This window comes from Aquarana catesbeiana, linkage group LG06 (assembly GCF_042186555.1).
Source record: "Aquarana catesbeiana isolate 2022-GZ linkage group LG06, ASM4218655v1, whole genome shotgun sequence".
NCBI lineage: Eukaryota > Metazoa > Chordata > Amphibia > Anura > Ranidae > Aquarana > Aquarana catesbeiana.
The window spans coordinates 367237710-367252945 of NC_133329.1; the positions used below are offsets into that span (position 1 = coordinate 367237710).

A 15236-nucleotide genomic window follows, 5' to 3' on the forward strand; every position below is an offset into this window, starting at 1 on the left:
ATTAACCTGTTCAGGTCCGCCCCGTAGCAGTTTTACTGCAACAGGGTGGGGCTTGTGCGCACACGTGATCCACCTCTTCTGGGTATGGCGCAGGTACAATGGACACTGTCTGCTGGTACCCGCCAATTGTTCAGTACGTAGGCAGAATGTAATGTAAACAAGGCATATAGGGAAGGCATAGATCCTGTGTTCCTGCAAAGCAGGGACATAAACCCGTGCCTTTCCCTAGTAAAAGCACCTCCCCCACAGTTCACTAAAACACTGGCTAGGCACACAGTTAACCCTTTGATCGTCCCTGATGTCCCCTTCCCAGTCAGTGTCATTAGTACAGTGACAGTGAAATGTTTCTTTTGGCACTGATCACTGGTCCCCTAAAAGTGTCAGTGTCCAAATTGTCCACCACAATATCGCAGTCCCGCTATAAGTCGCTAATTGCCACCATCACTAGTAAAAAAATAAACCTATCCCATAGTTTTATAAATGCTATACTTTTGCGCAAACCAATCAATATACGCTTATTGTGATTTATTTATTTTTACCGAAAACATGTAGCAGAATACATATTGCCCTAAATTGATGAAGAAATTTAAATTTTTTTTTTACTTAACTTTTTTAACCACTTCAGCGCTGGAAGGATTTGCCCCCTTCCTGACCAGGGCATTTTTTCCGATACAGCACTGTGTCGCTTTAACCACTTAAAGACCGGGCCTCCTGGAAAATTACTTAGAAACCCCAAACATTATACATTTTTTCTAACACCCTAGAGAATAAAATGGCGGTCATTGCAATAATTTTTGTCACGCCGTATTTGCACAGCGGTCTTACAAGCGCACTTTTTTTGGAAAAAAATTCAATTTTTAGAATAAAAAAATAAGACAACAGTAAAGTTGGCCCAATTTTTATATTGTGAAAGATAATGTTACGTCACGTAAATTGATACCCAACATGTCACGCTTCAAAATTACGCCCGCTCATGGAAAGGCGTCAAACTTTTACCCTTAAAAATCTCCATAGGTGTCATTTAAAAAATTCTACAGGTTGCATGTTTTGTGTTAGAGGAGGTCTAGGGCTAGAATTATTGCTCTCGCTCTACCGATCACGGTGATGCTTCACATGTGTGGTTTTACCGTTTTTATATGCGGGCGCTACTCACGTACGCGTTCACTTCTGCGCGCGAGCTTGTCGGGACGGGCGCTTTAAAAATTTTTTTTTTTCCTTATTTATTTTACTTGACTATTTTTTTTCACTGTTTTTTTTTTAAAAAAACACTATTATTCCTATTACAAGGAATGTAAATATTCCTTGTAATAGAAAAAAAGCATGACAGGTCCTCTTAAATATGAGATCTGGGGTCAAAAAGACCTCAGATCTCATATTTGGACTTAAATGCAATAAAAAAAAAAAAAAATTTTTGTCATTTTGAAAAAATGACAACAGAAAAATGTGCCTTTTTAAGACGTATGGACGGAAGTGACGTTAAGACGTCGCTTCCGCCCTGCTATAGTATGGAGACGGGGGGGGCCATCTTCCCCTCACTCTTTTCCATACCCAGCCGTGGACAGGTCCCAAACGCTGTTGACGGCTCCGTTAAGCGGTGGAAAGCGGCGGGAGGGGGGTGGCCCCTCTCCCACCGCGGATAACGGTGATCTCGCGGCGAATCCGCCGCAGAGACCACCATTATCCTAAACAGAACCGCCGTCCAAAAAGATGGAAACATCGGTTGTGGCAGCAGCTGCTGCTGCTGGTACCGAGATATCCATCTTTAAACTGCCGACGTATATGTACAGGAGCTGGTCGGCAAGTGGTTAACTGACAATTGCGCGGTCGTGCGAAGTTGTAACTAAACAAAATTGATGTCTTCATTCACCCCGCCACAAAAAGAGCTTTCTTTTGGTGGTATTTGATCACATCTGTGGTTTTTATTTTTTGCGCTATAAACAAAAAAGAGCGACAATTTTGAAAAAAAAACACTTTTGTACTTTTTGCTATAATAAATAACCCCTCCAAAAAAGTATACAAATTTTTCATCAGTTTAGGCCGATTTATATATTCTACATCATTTTTGGTAAAAAAAAAAATCACAATAAGCGTATATTGTATTACTAATATGGTATACAGGTAATCCGCCCCTTCCTATGTGCCAAACACTGCGCTCATGGGACTAAAGCCTCACACTAAGCAGCCACGTAAATATTCAGAACTGTGCAAATTAATAATAAATGATTCACTATAAACTCGCCCTCACCAATAGTGAAATCAAATAGCGGCGCTAAAAAACTACAATTACCTCAAAGAAAATGTGTGTGATCACTAAAATGTGATAACCTAATTAACAGCTGTTTTTAACAGCACAATGTGAACTTGTGTTTCTAATAAACAGACATTGTGTAAACCATCTGTGTAATAAACTTATATCAAAAGCTAATAATAAACATATAAAGTCCAAAGATGAGTGAAACGTAGTGATGTAAGTGATGGTACATAACATCAAATGAAAAATCTTCAGTGATAATATCTTCCACCACACCGCTGTGATTTGTGACTTCAACTCCCCTTCAGCGAGCAAACTCACCAGCTCTTTTTGCCTTACACTCTCGTGTTCGGCTCACAGGCTTTTCCCACACAGTAGGGGGCACAGTAATAACCTCCAATCAATCCCCGTTTAGTGTCCAGAGTATGTATACAAACGCTCTATGTGGATATGAAAATCATCATCAAATAGAAGAACAACCTGTGGCACCGGCCGGATGACCACAGGTAGCCCGTCCTGCTGGGTATACAGCGACAGTGGGAGGTGGCGCGATGATGCCGCTCAGCCCCTTATTTATTGTTTTTCCTGCTCCGCCATGACAGCTGTCCTCCTATTCAGCTGCTGTCTGGGAATGGAGATCACCTGGTGTGAGTTAAATGACATGTAAACTACAAACCCCAGTGTGCAAAGGGAGCACACAGAAGCACGCTTTGTCACAGAAGCAGCAGACTTTTTTTTCCTGAATATAGCCGGAAAGCGGTAAAATATATATATATATATATACATATATATATATATATATATATATATATATATATATATATATATATATATATATATATATATATATATATATATATCAGTCATTTTTTGTGTAAAGCGCAAAAAAAAACGCAGAGGTGATCAAATACCCCCAAAATAAAGCACTATTTTTTGGGGGAAAAAGGACATACATTTAATCTAGGTACAGCATTGCATGACCACACAATTGTCAGTTAAAGTAATGCAGTGCCATATCGCAAAAATGGCCTGGCCAGAAAGGGGGGTAAGTCTTCCGGAGGTGAAGTGGTTAACCTGCATCAAGTAACAGATTTGTTTTTATTAGCCAAAAAAATGTGTACATTTAACCCCCCAAAATGTATGGTAGTTTACAAAACCTTTGATGGGGCAACTGCATTAATTTTCTGTTCAGGCTTGTTTTATCCTTTTATATTCACCTGGTGATTCTGCCATTGACACACTTCTAGATTAAAGCAGGCCATACATGGTCGAATTTAGAAAGAATTTTCTTTTGAAAATCAGAAATTTCATGCATTTTGTGATCCAATGATGCCACCATTGATTTTGAAATTCGACCAACCAAGCCTTCAATTTCACCTCATGTTGCTACAGAAAAGAATTTGCGTGGCTGGGAATCTTTTCTTTCCGGGAATTTTCTTTAATTGAACATGCGCATTTCTTTTTGGCTTCTCCCATCATTGATTAGAAAATAGTTTGTTTTTCAAAACATCTCCAACATGCCCAATTACTCAAATTCGATGTCCACACAAAAATCAGCTGTTGCTTGCAGACACTAATGGTGCGAAATTCAAACAAATTCTTAGATAAGATTTTCGAGAAAAAAAAATGTATTTCGAAAATCGACCAGTGTATGGCCTGCCTGACACTTGTCCTAGCACTTGAGTGACAGTACTTACTCTAATGTATCTGTGGAGAAGCAACGTTATTACCCAAGGGCAGGACCACAAATGCCTCCTCTCTGCCATAGAGCGAAGGACTCTGCAGGAAAATGCTAACTAATCTGTATTATCAGCTAACAAGACACACTGAGGTTTATTTACTAAAGGCAAATCCACTTTGCACTACAAGTGCACTTGGAAGTGCAGTTGCTGTAAATACGAATGGTGACATGTAAGGAAAATAAACAGCATTTTTGCTTGTACATGATTGGATGATAAATTCAGCAGAGCTTCCCCTCATTTCAGATCTTCCCCTCGGATTTACAGTGACTGCACTTCCAAGTACGCTCTCTTGAAAAGTGCATTTGCCTTTAGTAAATCAACCCCTGTGTGTGTGTTTTGTTTTTTTTGGGGTGTGAAAAAATGCTGTAAATTAGGAATGCTTTCGAAGGTGTTAAGAAGGTGTTAAGTTTATTAACCTTACTTAAGCAACTAAAATGGAAAGTGAAGCAACATTCGGTGTGACCAAACCCCCCCCCCCCCCCCCCCCACCACCACCACCACCACCACCACCACCATTGGCCACGGAACAGCATCAGTTCTTCTAGGTACACTTGCACACAGTTTTTGAAGGAACTCGGCAGGTAGCTTGTTCCAAACACCTTGGAGAACTAGGACATGGAATTGAGGCTAAAACTCCACAATGGAGCAAAACCTAGGATCTGGGGTGCAGAAAGATGACAGAAGGTGCTCTGGACTGATGAGTCAAAATGTGAAATATTTGGCTGTAGCAGGAGGCAGTTTGTTAGCGAAGGGCTGGAGAGTGATACAATGAGTGTTTGCAGGCAACAGTAAATCATGGTGGAGGTTCCTTGCAAGTTTGGGGCTGCCTTTCTGAGAAGTTGGAGATTTGGTCACGATCAGTGGTGTCCTCAATGCTGAGAAATACAGGTAGATATACTTATCTCATCATACCATATGGCAGGTGTGTGGCTCCAAATGTATACTGCAGCAGGATAATGACCCCCAACGTACAGCCAATGTCATTAGGAACCACATTCAGTGTAAAGAACAACAAGGAGTCCTGGAAGTGATGGCTTGGCTCTCACAGAGCCCTGATCTGAACGTCATCCAGTCTGTCTGGGATTACATGAAGAGCCAGAAAGATTTGAGGCAGCCTACATCCACAGAAGATCTGGGGTCCGTTTTCCAAGATGTTTGGAACAACCTACGTGTCGAGTTCCTTCAAAAACTGTGTGAAAGTGTACCTAGAAGAATTGAAGAACTAATGCTGTTTTATGGGCAAAGGGCGATCACACCATTATTGATTTGGATTTCTCTTCTGTTCATTTACTTTCCATATTGTCGATTAAAAAATAAACATGGAGAGAGCGAGAATTTCAATTTGTTGCTAAAATAAACTTCTATTTCTGAAAGCATTCCTAATTTACAGCATTTTTCACACCCGCCTAAAACTTTTGCACAGTACTGTGTGTAATTTACTAAAATTATATATAATTTTTTGGAAATGCCTATAGTATTTTAGATGTATTGGTCTTTAAACAGAGTGCTATGTGGCTTTTTTTTTTTTTTTTTTTTTTTTTTTTTTTTTTGTGTGTGCATTAACCTATTTAAGCATGTTGACCTATTGAAGTGTCATGCATGACAGATCATCTGATTTAGTATCTTTTTGTTTACCTAGGGAACTCCAGCACTCTTTCTAATACAGCTTCACTTTCATGCTGGAATTCTGGAACATGGCGTTACTGAGGAAAAGTAATTATTGTAGTCTCTAGTGCATTACATTTTATTAAAGGAAACCATGTATTGCAGTTTAGTGATTTTTTTTTAATTGGTAATTTCTTCTATTTTTGTGTTTGTTTTTTTTTCCCCTGTACTGAACAGATTCTTTGTAAACTTTGAAGCGCTTGTAAGTTACGTCTTCTCTGGTCCTACCTCACCTTTGGCATTTTGCGAGTCTGTTCTTGGTGAACTGAATCAGGGTGCCAAGTTGCTAGAAAACAAAGAATTGCTTTGGCGCATTTGGAGTATTCTGATTAATCCACTGACTGAAAAAGTTAATCAGGTAAAATCTAATGGTATTCTCAGCTTACAGTTAACTTTTGGTATCGGGGTTAAAGTGGAATGCATACAGTATTTTTGAGTTATCCATGTATCTATCACTTTGTTACTTTGCCTGGATTAGATGGCTTTTTATATAGTTGTATTGTTACTTGTCTGGAAATCAAAATCATAGTTTTAGTGTTCATGCTGACTTGGTGCATGGGAAGTCAGATCAGTAGAAGTCTGCTTTAAATTTTTAGTATGTGCAACCTCAGGAAAATAGCCCCCTGACATTAAGATGAGCATTACTTGTAGAACTGACTAACCTAATTTTCAAATGATTGGCACTTTGGGGCTGTGTTCTTCCCCCTTTTTTTTTTTTTTTGACCTGCGGCAGGTTAAGTGCCCATTCACACTGGGAACTGCATGTGAATCGCTCAGTAACGCTGTGCAGTTCCTGTGTAATTCACATGCAGTTCTGTGCAGTCCGATTTCAATCCATTTGAAAGGAATGAGCTGAAAATGTACTGCACTAAAAGTAGTGCTTGCACTGCTTTTGGAAACTCACTGCAACTGGATTGCATCTATTAAACCATGCGGGCAGACACACTGCGTTTGCGACTTGCATTGCATTTGGGGTGACTTTTTGCACTGACATCTGCTGATCGCAAAAGCATTGCAGGAAACCGTCAAGGAAGGAGGGCCTCCTGCTCCCCGTTCTAGTGTGAATGGGCCCTAAATTCTTGGCTTCTCTTTGCAGAACAGTACTGCTTTTGAAGGGATGAACAGAATGCAGATAATCTGAAGCAGGTGCCTTTTTTTTAGTTAAGTTCATTTTGTGGCTGGGCAAAATTAAATACCAAATTAAGTGCATATCTACAACGTGCAAATTTTTTCCCATGTTTTATCCATTTTAAAAATGCTGCAAATACATAAATACCAGTCTGCCAGGAATCTAGTGTGCCTGTTTGAGGTTGGATCCTTCTCCATCACGTAATGAGAAGGTTTTCTGTAGTTAACCCTTGCACTAGGGACTGAAAGTACTCAAATATAGGTTGCGCCAAATCTAATTATCAAAGGAGGCTGACCATGTGGTTTTTAGAACGGAGTTTTATTCAGGGAAGGGATTCACTGGCCATCATACACAGAATTATGTAGGGATTCAAATGAAGTTGCTGTCTCTGTAGCTGTTCACACATTTTCCTTGTTGGCCAAAACGAGTTGTGTGTATGGGTATCAAGTGTGTAGCAGGGTAGTAAAACCTGAGAATTTAGGAACGCTACGCCGTCCATCTATGGCTGAGAGAGACATAGCACAGAAGAGTTGGCTAATACATATATATGTGTAGGTGGAGTGGTGGTTTTTTTTTTTTTTGTTTTTTTTGTTTTTTTTGTTTTTTTTTGTTTTTTTTTTTTTTTTGTTTTCGTGTTTTTTTTTTTTTGTTTTTTTTTGTTTTTTTTTTGACGGTTCAACCTTCCTATGAGCTAATGGTGCGTTAATCAAGTGTCAAGTGCACTGGAATCGGATCGCATGGGTGTTCGCACCCATGCGAGCCCGTTATTGTCCTCCGAATTCTGAGTTCGCACTGCGATCTGTTCTGGGGGTGTCATTAATGTTGTATTGACACCAGCAGCATTCGCCGAGCGCAGCGTGAACTGCATGCGAGGGAGATGCGATGTCGCGCTGGTTCCCGCATCACAATAGTGTGAACCCAGGCTAAAGCATTCATGGGGGGTCGCTTCACTGAAAATGAATCTCATTGTATCAATCTCCAGGGAAGCCATCCAGGCCCTGGGATTTCTAGGGATGGAGGGTGGCAATTGCATTTGCAGTTTTGTCCCTAGTCAGGGAAGCCTCCATTGTTAATCACCAATAGGTAGGTAATTGACAAATCAATTTTAGATACATATACACTTAATACCTAGAGGTCTCCCAAGAGTGTTCTCCTATATTGCTTAAAATATTTAAAGTGCAAGTTCACCTTTACAGAAAATCTGTAAGTTGAACTTACACTGGATCCCCTTCCCATTGCACCTGGTCCCGCTAACCTGGAGTCCGGCGATTATCTGCCCCCCCTAGCACTGACAGATCGTATAGCCGCTGTACCGGTCCAGGATTTGAAATCCCCGTGGCTTTTTCTCCTCTTCGCCTGTGGTGACAGGATGGGCTGTGCAGGTTCTGATTAGTCGGCACAGACCAATTAGAATGCTTCTAAACGTACCTCCTGACAAGGTACATTTTGGAGATTAAGCTGCGGGGGATTTCTAAGCCCCGTACCAGTGAGGCGGTGACCAGATGTCTTCTAGCAGATGATTGCCATGCTCCAGGTCAGCTGGACTGGTGGGGATGAGGAGGTCCTGTGTAAGTTCACCCTTCAGATTTTTCTGTAAAGGTGAACTTGCCCTTTAAACATTTTTCTGCTGGCACGCCGCTGTAGTTTGTGTGTTTGTGTGTGTGTGTTTTTATTTTTTGTCAGTTTTCATAGAAATAATAAAATGTTGTTCTGTTTGTTCAGGTCCAGATCCTAATTACATTAGTAATTGTGTGTTGTGTGTTTTTTTTTTTTTTTTTTTTTTTTTTTTGTCAATCTCTTGTCTTGCTTCAGACTAATGAGGTAAACCAAGGTGATGCCCTAGAACACAATTTTAGCGCCTTGCTCAGTGCTTTAATGCTCCCTATAAATCACATCTTCCCAGTCTCGTCCTTTCCACAGGTAAGTGGTACAATACATTTTGTATTAAGTGAAAACATCAGCTGGTACACTTGTCATGATACAGGAAGTAAACTGACCTGTTGATCACTCTTGCAGCCCACTGTGAAGACTCTGATGCGCACATGGTCTGAATTGTATAAAACATTTGCCCGCTGTGCTTCATTAGTTACTACAACGGATGAGAATGGGTGCTGTGAGGAGCTCTGCTCTCGGATACTTACAGCACTTGGGGATCAGCCAGTGGTAAGTCTGATGTAATTATCTTTTCTATTTGTATTGATGCGCAACCATGTTTTGGTGTAATATAGGACAACTTCTATCTACATAAGTGGGGTGTGTGATTTTGAATTTGTGTATTATGGTTTAATTAATGTAAACACTGATCAGGCATCTCTTATTTTTTTTTTTTTTTTTTTAGGGATTCTTCCTGCTGGAAAGGATTGTTCAGGTTGTTACAGTTATTGTAGATTCTGTCAACTTCTCCCCTTATAGCACTAAATTCCAACCCAAAACAAAAGGTGAGATCTGGCTTCATGCAGTGGCCTCCATAAAGGCTAAAGAGTTGAAGTTTTGTTGCTGCTTGTATTCTAGAAACCCTAATCTGCGGAACACGGGTTGATTTACTAAAACTGGAGAGTGCAAAATCTGGTGCAGCTGTGCATAGAAAGCCAATCAGCTTCTATCTTCAACTTGTTCAATTAGGTTTTAACATTACAAATGGAAGCTGATTGGTTTCTATGCAGAGCAGCACCATATTTTGCACTCGGCAGTGTTCGTAAATCAACCCCACAGAGTACAGAAATGGAGATCTTAGAGCTGCACAATTTTTTTTCTTAGAGTAAAGATCACGATTCTCGGTGTAACATCTTTCACATGCTACTGTTTGTGGGGTTTTTTTTGTTTGTTTTATTCACTGAAGTGTATTTTCCCAAAAATGTATTTTGAAAGACTGCTGAACAAATACAGTGTGACATAAAATATTGCAACGTCTGCAAAAAAAAAAAAAAAAAATATATATATAGATATATATATCTCTCTCTAATTTTATTTATTTTATTTTTTTTTTATGCATGTACGTTTTGGGGGTTCCAGGTAATTTTCTAGCAAAAAATATTGATTTTAACTTGTAAGCAACAAGTGTTAGAAAAAGGCTTAGTCTTTAACCATTTAAGGACCAGGCCTATTTTTCAAACTTTTTTTTTTTTTTTTTTTTTTTTTTTTTGCTAGAAGGTTACTTGGAACCCCCAAATATATATTTTATAAATTTTCAGCCACCCTTTAGAATAAAATGGTCATTGCAATACTTTGTCGCACCGTGTTTGCATAACGGTCTTGCAAGCGCAGTTTTTTTGGGGGGAAAAAATACATTTTTTTTAATTAAAAAAAAGACAACAGTAAAATTAGCCACATTTTTCATCTATAGTGTGAAACAAAATGTTATGCCAAGTAAATTGATGCCTAACGTCATGTTTCAAAATTGCGCCCACTCGTGGAATGGCAACAAACTTTGGCACTTAAACATCTTCATTGGCGACGTTTAAAAATTTCTACAGGTTACCAGTTTTGAGTTGGAGTGCTAAAATTATTGCTCTCGCTCTATCGCAGCGTTTTTTGCATGTGCGTTTCCTTCTGTGCACGAGCTCCACAGGATGTTTCTTTCTTTCTTTCTTTCTTTCTTTCTTTCTTTCTTTCTTTCTTTCTTTCTTTCTTTCTTTCTTTCTTTCTTTCTTTCTTTCTTTCTTTCTTTCTTTCTTTCTTTCTTTCTTTCTTTCTTTCTTTCTTTCTTTCTTTCTTTCTTTCTTTCTTTCTTTCTTTCTTTCTTTCTTTCTTTCTTTCTTTCTCCTCTTTAATGTTAGATCTGGGTTCAAAAAGTCCTCGATCTCACATTTACACTTAAATGAAATAAAAAAAAATGTATGTATTTTGTGTTTTTCCAAAAAAAATACAAAAAATTCTCCTTTAACACAATTGGGCGTAACTGACGTTTGACATCGCTTCCGTCATCCAATAGTATGGAGCCAGAGTGGGGGCCATCTTTTCCCACGCACTCAATGCTACTGAGGGTAGAGCATCAGAACGTCCCCGCCGATATGACCTCTCCCGCCGCCGATGAAAGTGATCTTGTGGCAAATCCACCCAGAGACCACTATTCTAAAAAGGACCGCCCGCCATTTCAGAAAATACTGGAGTTATGGCAGCTATATGCTGCCATAACCCCGGTATTCTATGTCAAAGTACTGAGGTACAGCTTCGACGGTTTGCGGTAAGTGGTTAAACTGACCATTTACAGACCAAAGTTCCTTCCTTTAATCTAAAAGAAACAAATGATATACAATGTTTCTTTTTATCTCTCAGCACCGAGCAATGTTGTGAAGCTTTGCTGGCTGCAATTTTTTTTTTTTTTTTTTTTTTTTTTTTTGACCACTGAGCAGAGAATGGCTCTCCATTACATGCATCCTGGAAATTCCGGAATTGAGATCACAATTTAATGATTAATTGCGCAGTTCTAGGCGATCTATAAAATGTTAATCTTGTCTAATTTCAGCTCCTCACACTCCAACTGATTGGGCGAAAAAGAAGAAAGGGCCTCTGGGAAATCTAAATTCTTTAATGCAACTACTTGTGAGAGTAACTGAAGAATTTCACACTTTGTGCTCTGATCAGTCCCAGATTGAGGCAAATGCTTCAACGTTGTCTTCCATGGGATCTTCTATTCTGAACACCTTGTCTGTCTGCATCAGCCATGTCAGTTTACCTTCCATACTAAGGACAGTATTTTCACTACTGACAAAGCCTATTGCTATGTTCTATGCAAAGACAAAGTGAGTGCAATATATATTGTGCTTAATCTGGTTAATATTGGTTTGTGCTTTGTTCTTTAAAATGTAGCCGTAAGAAATTACACAAAGTGTCCTGTCATCGGAAACTTCTGTAGTTTGACACTCCGTACTTTTCGACTTCCACTGATCACCAGTAGCCTTGTGTTTTGACAGATAACCATTTTTTTTCTGAATGTCTGGTTTAGTAGAAAAGCTAGTTTTCCTTAACCACTTGCCAACCCGGCTCTTAAGTCGGCAAAGTGGTTTGTTCCCGCGAAACCACGTACCCGTACGTCAGCTACTTTAAGAGGCATAGCAGGCACGCCCACTGAATGGCGGGGGGGGGGGGGGGGGGGCTTGATGCGTGTGGCCGACGAGCACAATCTCCGCCAGCCACCCGCGATTGTGGGCACGAGAGCCAGAACAGGGATTTGTATATGTAAACGCACAAATCCTCCTTTCTAACAGAGAAGAGACAGATCTGCTGTTCGTACAAACAGCAATATGTCTCCTGCCCCAGTCAGTCCCATCCCCCCACAGTTAGAAACACTCACGAGGGAACACATTTAACCCCTTGATTGCCTTCTAGTGTTCACCCCTTCCCTGCCAGTGACATTTATACAGTAATCAGTGCATTTTTATAGCTCTGATCGCTGTATAAATGTCATTGGTCCCAAAAAAGTGTCAAGTGTCTGATCTGTCCACCGCAATGTCGCAGTCCCGTTAAAAATCGCAGATCACCGCCTTTGCTAGTAAAAGAAAAAAAAAGTATAATAAAAATACCATAAGTTTGCTGTCAACCTTCAATATCTGCAAATTATCAAAATAAAGCAGACTCACAGCTCAGGATCTGTTGAAATAAGTATATTTTGTTAATGCATTCATTTGTCAACATATCTGTTTTTCTATAGGTTTTGTTCTCTAACTAAATTGTATCTGTTTTTTTTTTTTTTTTTTAATAGGTCTTGCTCTCCAAAAGTGTACAGTTCTCTAGGCAGTAAGGTGAAGTGCTATTGTTTGTTTCTCTCTGTTGGACTAGTATGTCTGTCGATCATGATCTTATAAGAAGCTCCAATATTTTGTAATCGGTGTACTTAATGATATCTTCATTTCTAGTTGGATAAACTTCTTGGTGAGTTGCTGTCCTGTTTGGGCTCTCGATACACTGGATCCTATGACAACGATCTGCTTGAAGCGCTCTCACCTTTGCTCTGTGCCATATTTCTACACAAGAACAAGCAGTTCCGCACTCAGGCTGCACAGTTTTGGAACGGGTCGTTTGCTAAGGCAGCCACGTTGGTTTATCCAGATGAACTCAAGTAAGCATTTTAAGAGCTGCTTCTCACCAGCTTTGTTGAGCAACATTGCCAAATGCAGCCCTAACACATAGCCAAAGCAATTTGCCTTCTGTTCTATTGTGTCAGTTCACATCAACAAGCGAAAAAAGACAGGTTGCATGCTTGCGCAACTCCTTTTGATGCGCTAAATTTAATTCTAATGGTCTGCCGACCATGAATGTCTTTCTCGGCTAAGCACACCCTCTTGCATGCAGGCTTGGCCTAAGGGCAGATAGATTCCAAGATGTTAAATCCTACATGAATCATCTGCCCTTAGGGCAATCCTGCATGCAAAAGGGTGTGCTTAGCTGAGAAAGCTCCTCCTGAGGATGTATGACAATTTTGTTTAGTCTTGAAACTAGGAAGTCACTGAGAAAAATGTAAAAACTGTTTAAAACAATTATAATATACCTTCCTATATTTGACTAATGCAAGCCGCATAAGGATTAAAAATGGTCAATGTTGATCGTGGTGCAGTGTAAGACTCCTGGGCGGTCTTCCTCTTGCTTTGTGCCTGTATCCTCGTACGGATTTTCTGTTACAAAGCTAGGGGAAGAATGAATGAACTATGAGCTTACTGAGCAGTGCTATTGTAGACCCATTCACACTACAAGTACGTCTACCGCAATGGTAGACAAGAATTTGTTGTTTCTTAATTCTCACAGAGTGGGTGGAGCCCCGCACAGCCGCACTGTTTTGAAAAAGTGACAGTGGGTGCGGGGAAAGGTTCCCCTGCCTGTTGTCGTTACCGAAGGCGAATTTATTCTTTATAGTAGTAGGTCTTCCAAAGCTGTCATCCCAATGTAAATACACTTATTAAAATTGTTTAAACGATATTATTATTTATTTATTTTTTGAATAGACCTGTTTTAAGTCAAGTTAAAGTAAAAACTCCCCTCCTGTTACCCGGCTTCACCTTTACTACTACAGCCGAGGAGTCAAGTGGCCCCTATTCTGATAATGTAAGTATTATATTGGTATATTGTCATATGTTCTATATGAACTGCCTGTTCAAATGTTTGCCTTATGCAAGCTAGCCATGTAGTGGAATGCCTAGTGTATCCAGCACCCTTGTGTACACTGATTTAAATTGATATTCCATGCAGTAAGGTTTACTGCTTTTTTTTTTTTTTTTTTTTTTTTTTTTTTTTTTTTTTTGTAGATGGAAAACTCTCAGCTGGGAACAAAGGTTAGCGGTATTGAGGTGAAATCCACTGGGAAAAGAGACTCCTTACTGGCCAGAGCAGAAGAGCTTAAAAATAAAAGCACTCCAACAAAAATTCCACATGCTAAGGTAAGGCATGTATATTTTTATTGGTCCATGTTCTGTTTTGCTGACAGACTAGAAAGAAGTTGCAAAGATACAGTCCCTGCATAGCATTTACACACAAGTCGTAAGTAAACCGTACAAATTCATTGCACAGTAGAGACAGGTTTCATTGTCTGTCTACAGGGTGAAAAAGTGGTTAAAAACAGTTTCTACAAAGTAAGATCACTGGGCACTTTATGAATCATTGAATTTGCCTGCCTCAAAGAACATTCCACAAATGCACTTGTATACAGTATTTGTATATTTTATTCAAATTGTAACCCAGGTTTATCCGCTTTGCTTGCCAAGATCCTGGTTTTGTTAGTGTTTTTAAACTGTGTAGTATTACATACGGGGGGGGGGGCAAAGGAATAAAAGTGCTTTTTCATTAAAGGGGAAAAAAAATACTTCTTCTTATATGTGATGCATGCATTTAGTATATTTGATTGTTATACTGACTTAGTGGTTGTAAACCTCAGACATGAAATATAAACAAAGCATATCCCGTCTATAGTGTGTACTTGTCTCAACTATGAGCACTAAGTGTCATTTTTGTCTGCTGCTTTGTCCGTCTGCTATCCGCATGAATCACTTCTGTCAAATTATCCTGACACCAAGAGAAAAAAGGTGACGGGGAGGACCTGCAGCTGATTGACATCCTCAGCTCTGTTCCTGTGAGCTGTGTAGAAGGGGTTTGTCCCATCCCTCCAATTAGATGTCGGACCTCTCCTCACTGACCTCTGCAGAGTAACTTCAGCTCTACACTCTGACAAGACTTATAAATTCCACACTTTGAAAGCATTTAGAGAAGACTGTAGATAAACTGGTACAACATATGTAGGAGGATTTGTTTCATCTCTGTGTATCACCTGAGGCCATTCACTTCATTGGGTATATATAAGGGTTGACAACTACTTTAATGCAGTGCTTTGAAACATTGACCCAGTATACAAATATAGATGTGATTTCTGACGTTCCTGGTAGGCATGCTTGTTTTAGGAAAGTGGCTTAGACAGTTCAGAACCAGAGGGTCAGTATAGCAGCCAGGCAATGAGTATTTTCAA

At 39.7% G+C, this 15236-nt stretch overlaps 1 protein-coding gene across 1 annotated transcript; it reads left to right on the forward strand.

Annotated features, from left to right (window-relative positions):
* The first annotated feature begins 5817 nt into the window (after positions 1–5817).
* Positions 5818–14256, forward strand: LOC141147799 (telomere-associated protein RIF1-like). The gene is made up of 9 exons (XM_073634976.1): positions 5818–6016; positions 8600–8707; positions 8804–8950; positions 9126–9225; positions 11253–11529; positions 12489–12528; positions 12643–12845; positions 13726–13825; positions 14026–14256. Exons 2-9 carry the CDS (start codon positions 8663–8665, stop codon positions 14239–14241), a joined length of 1128 nt encoding a protein of 375 aa, XP_073491077.1. The 5' UTR covers positions 5818–6016; positions 8600–8662; the 3' UTR covers positions 14242–14256.
* The last annotated feature ends 980 nt before the right edge of the window (positions 14257–15236 follow it).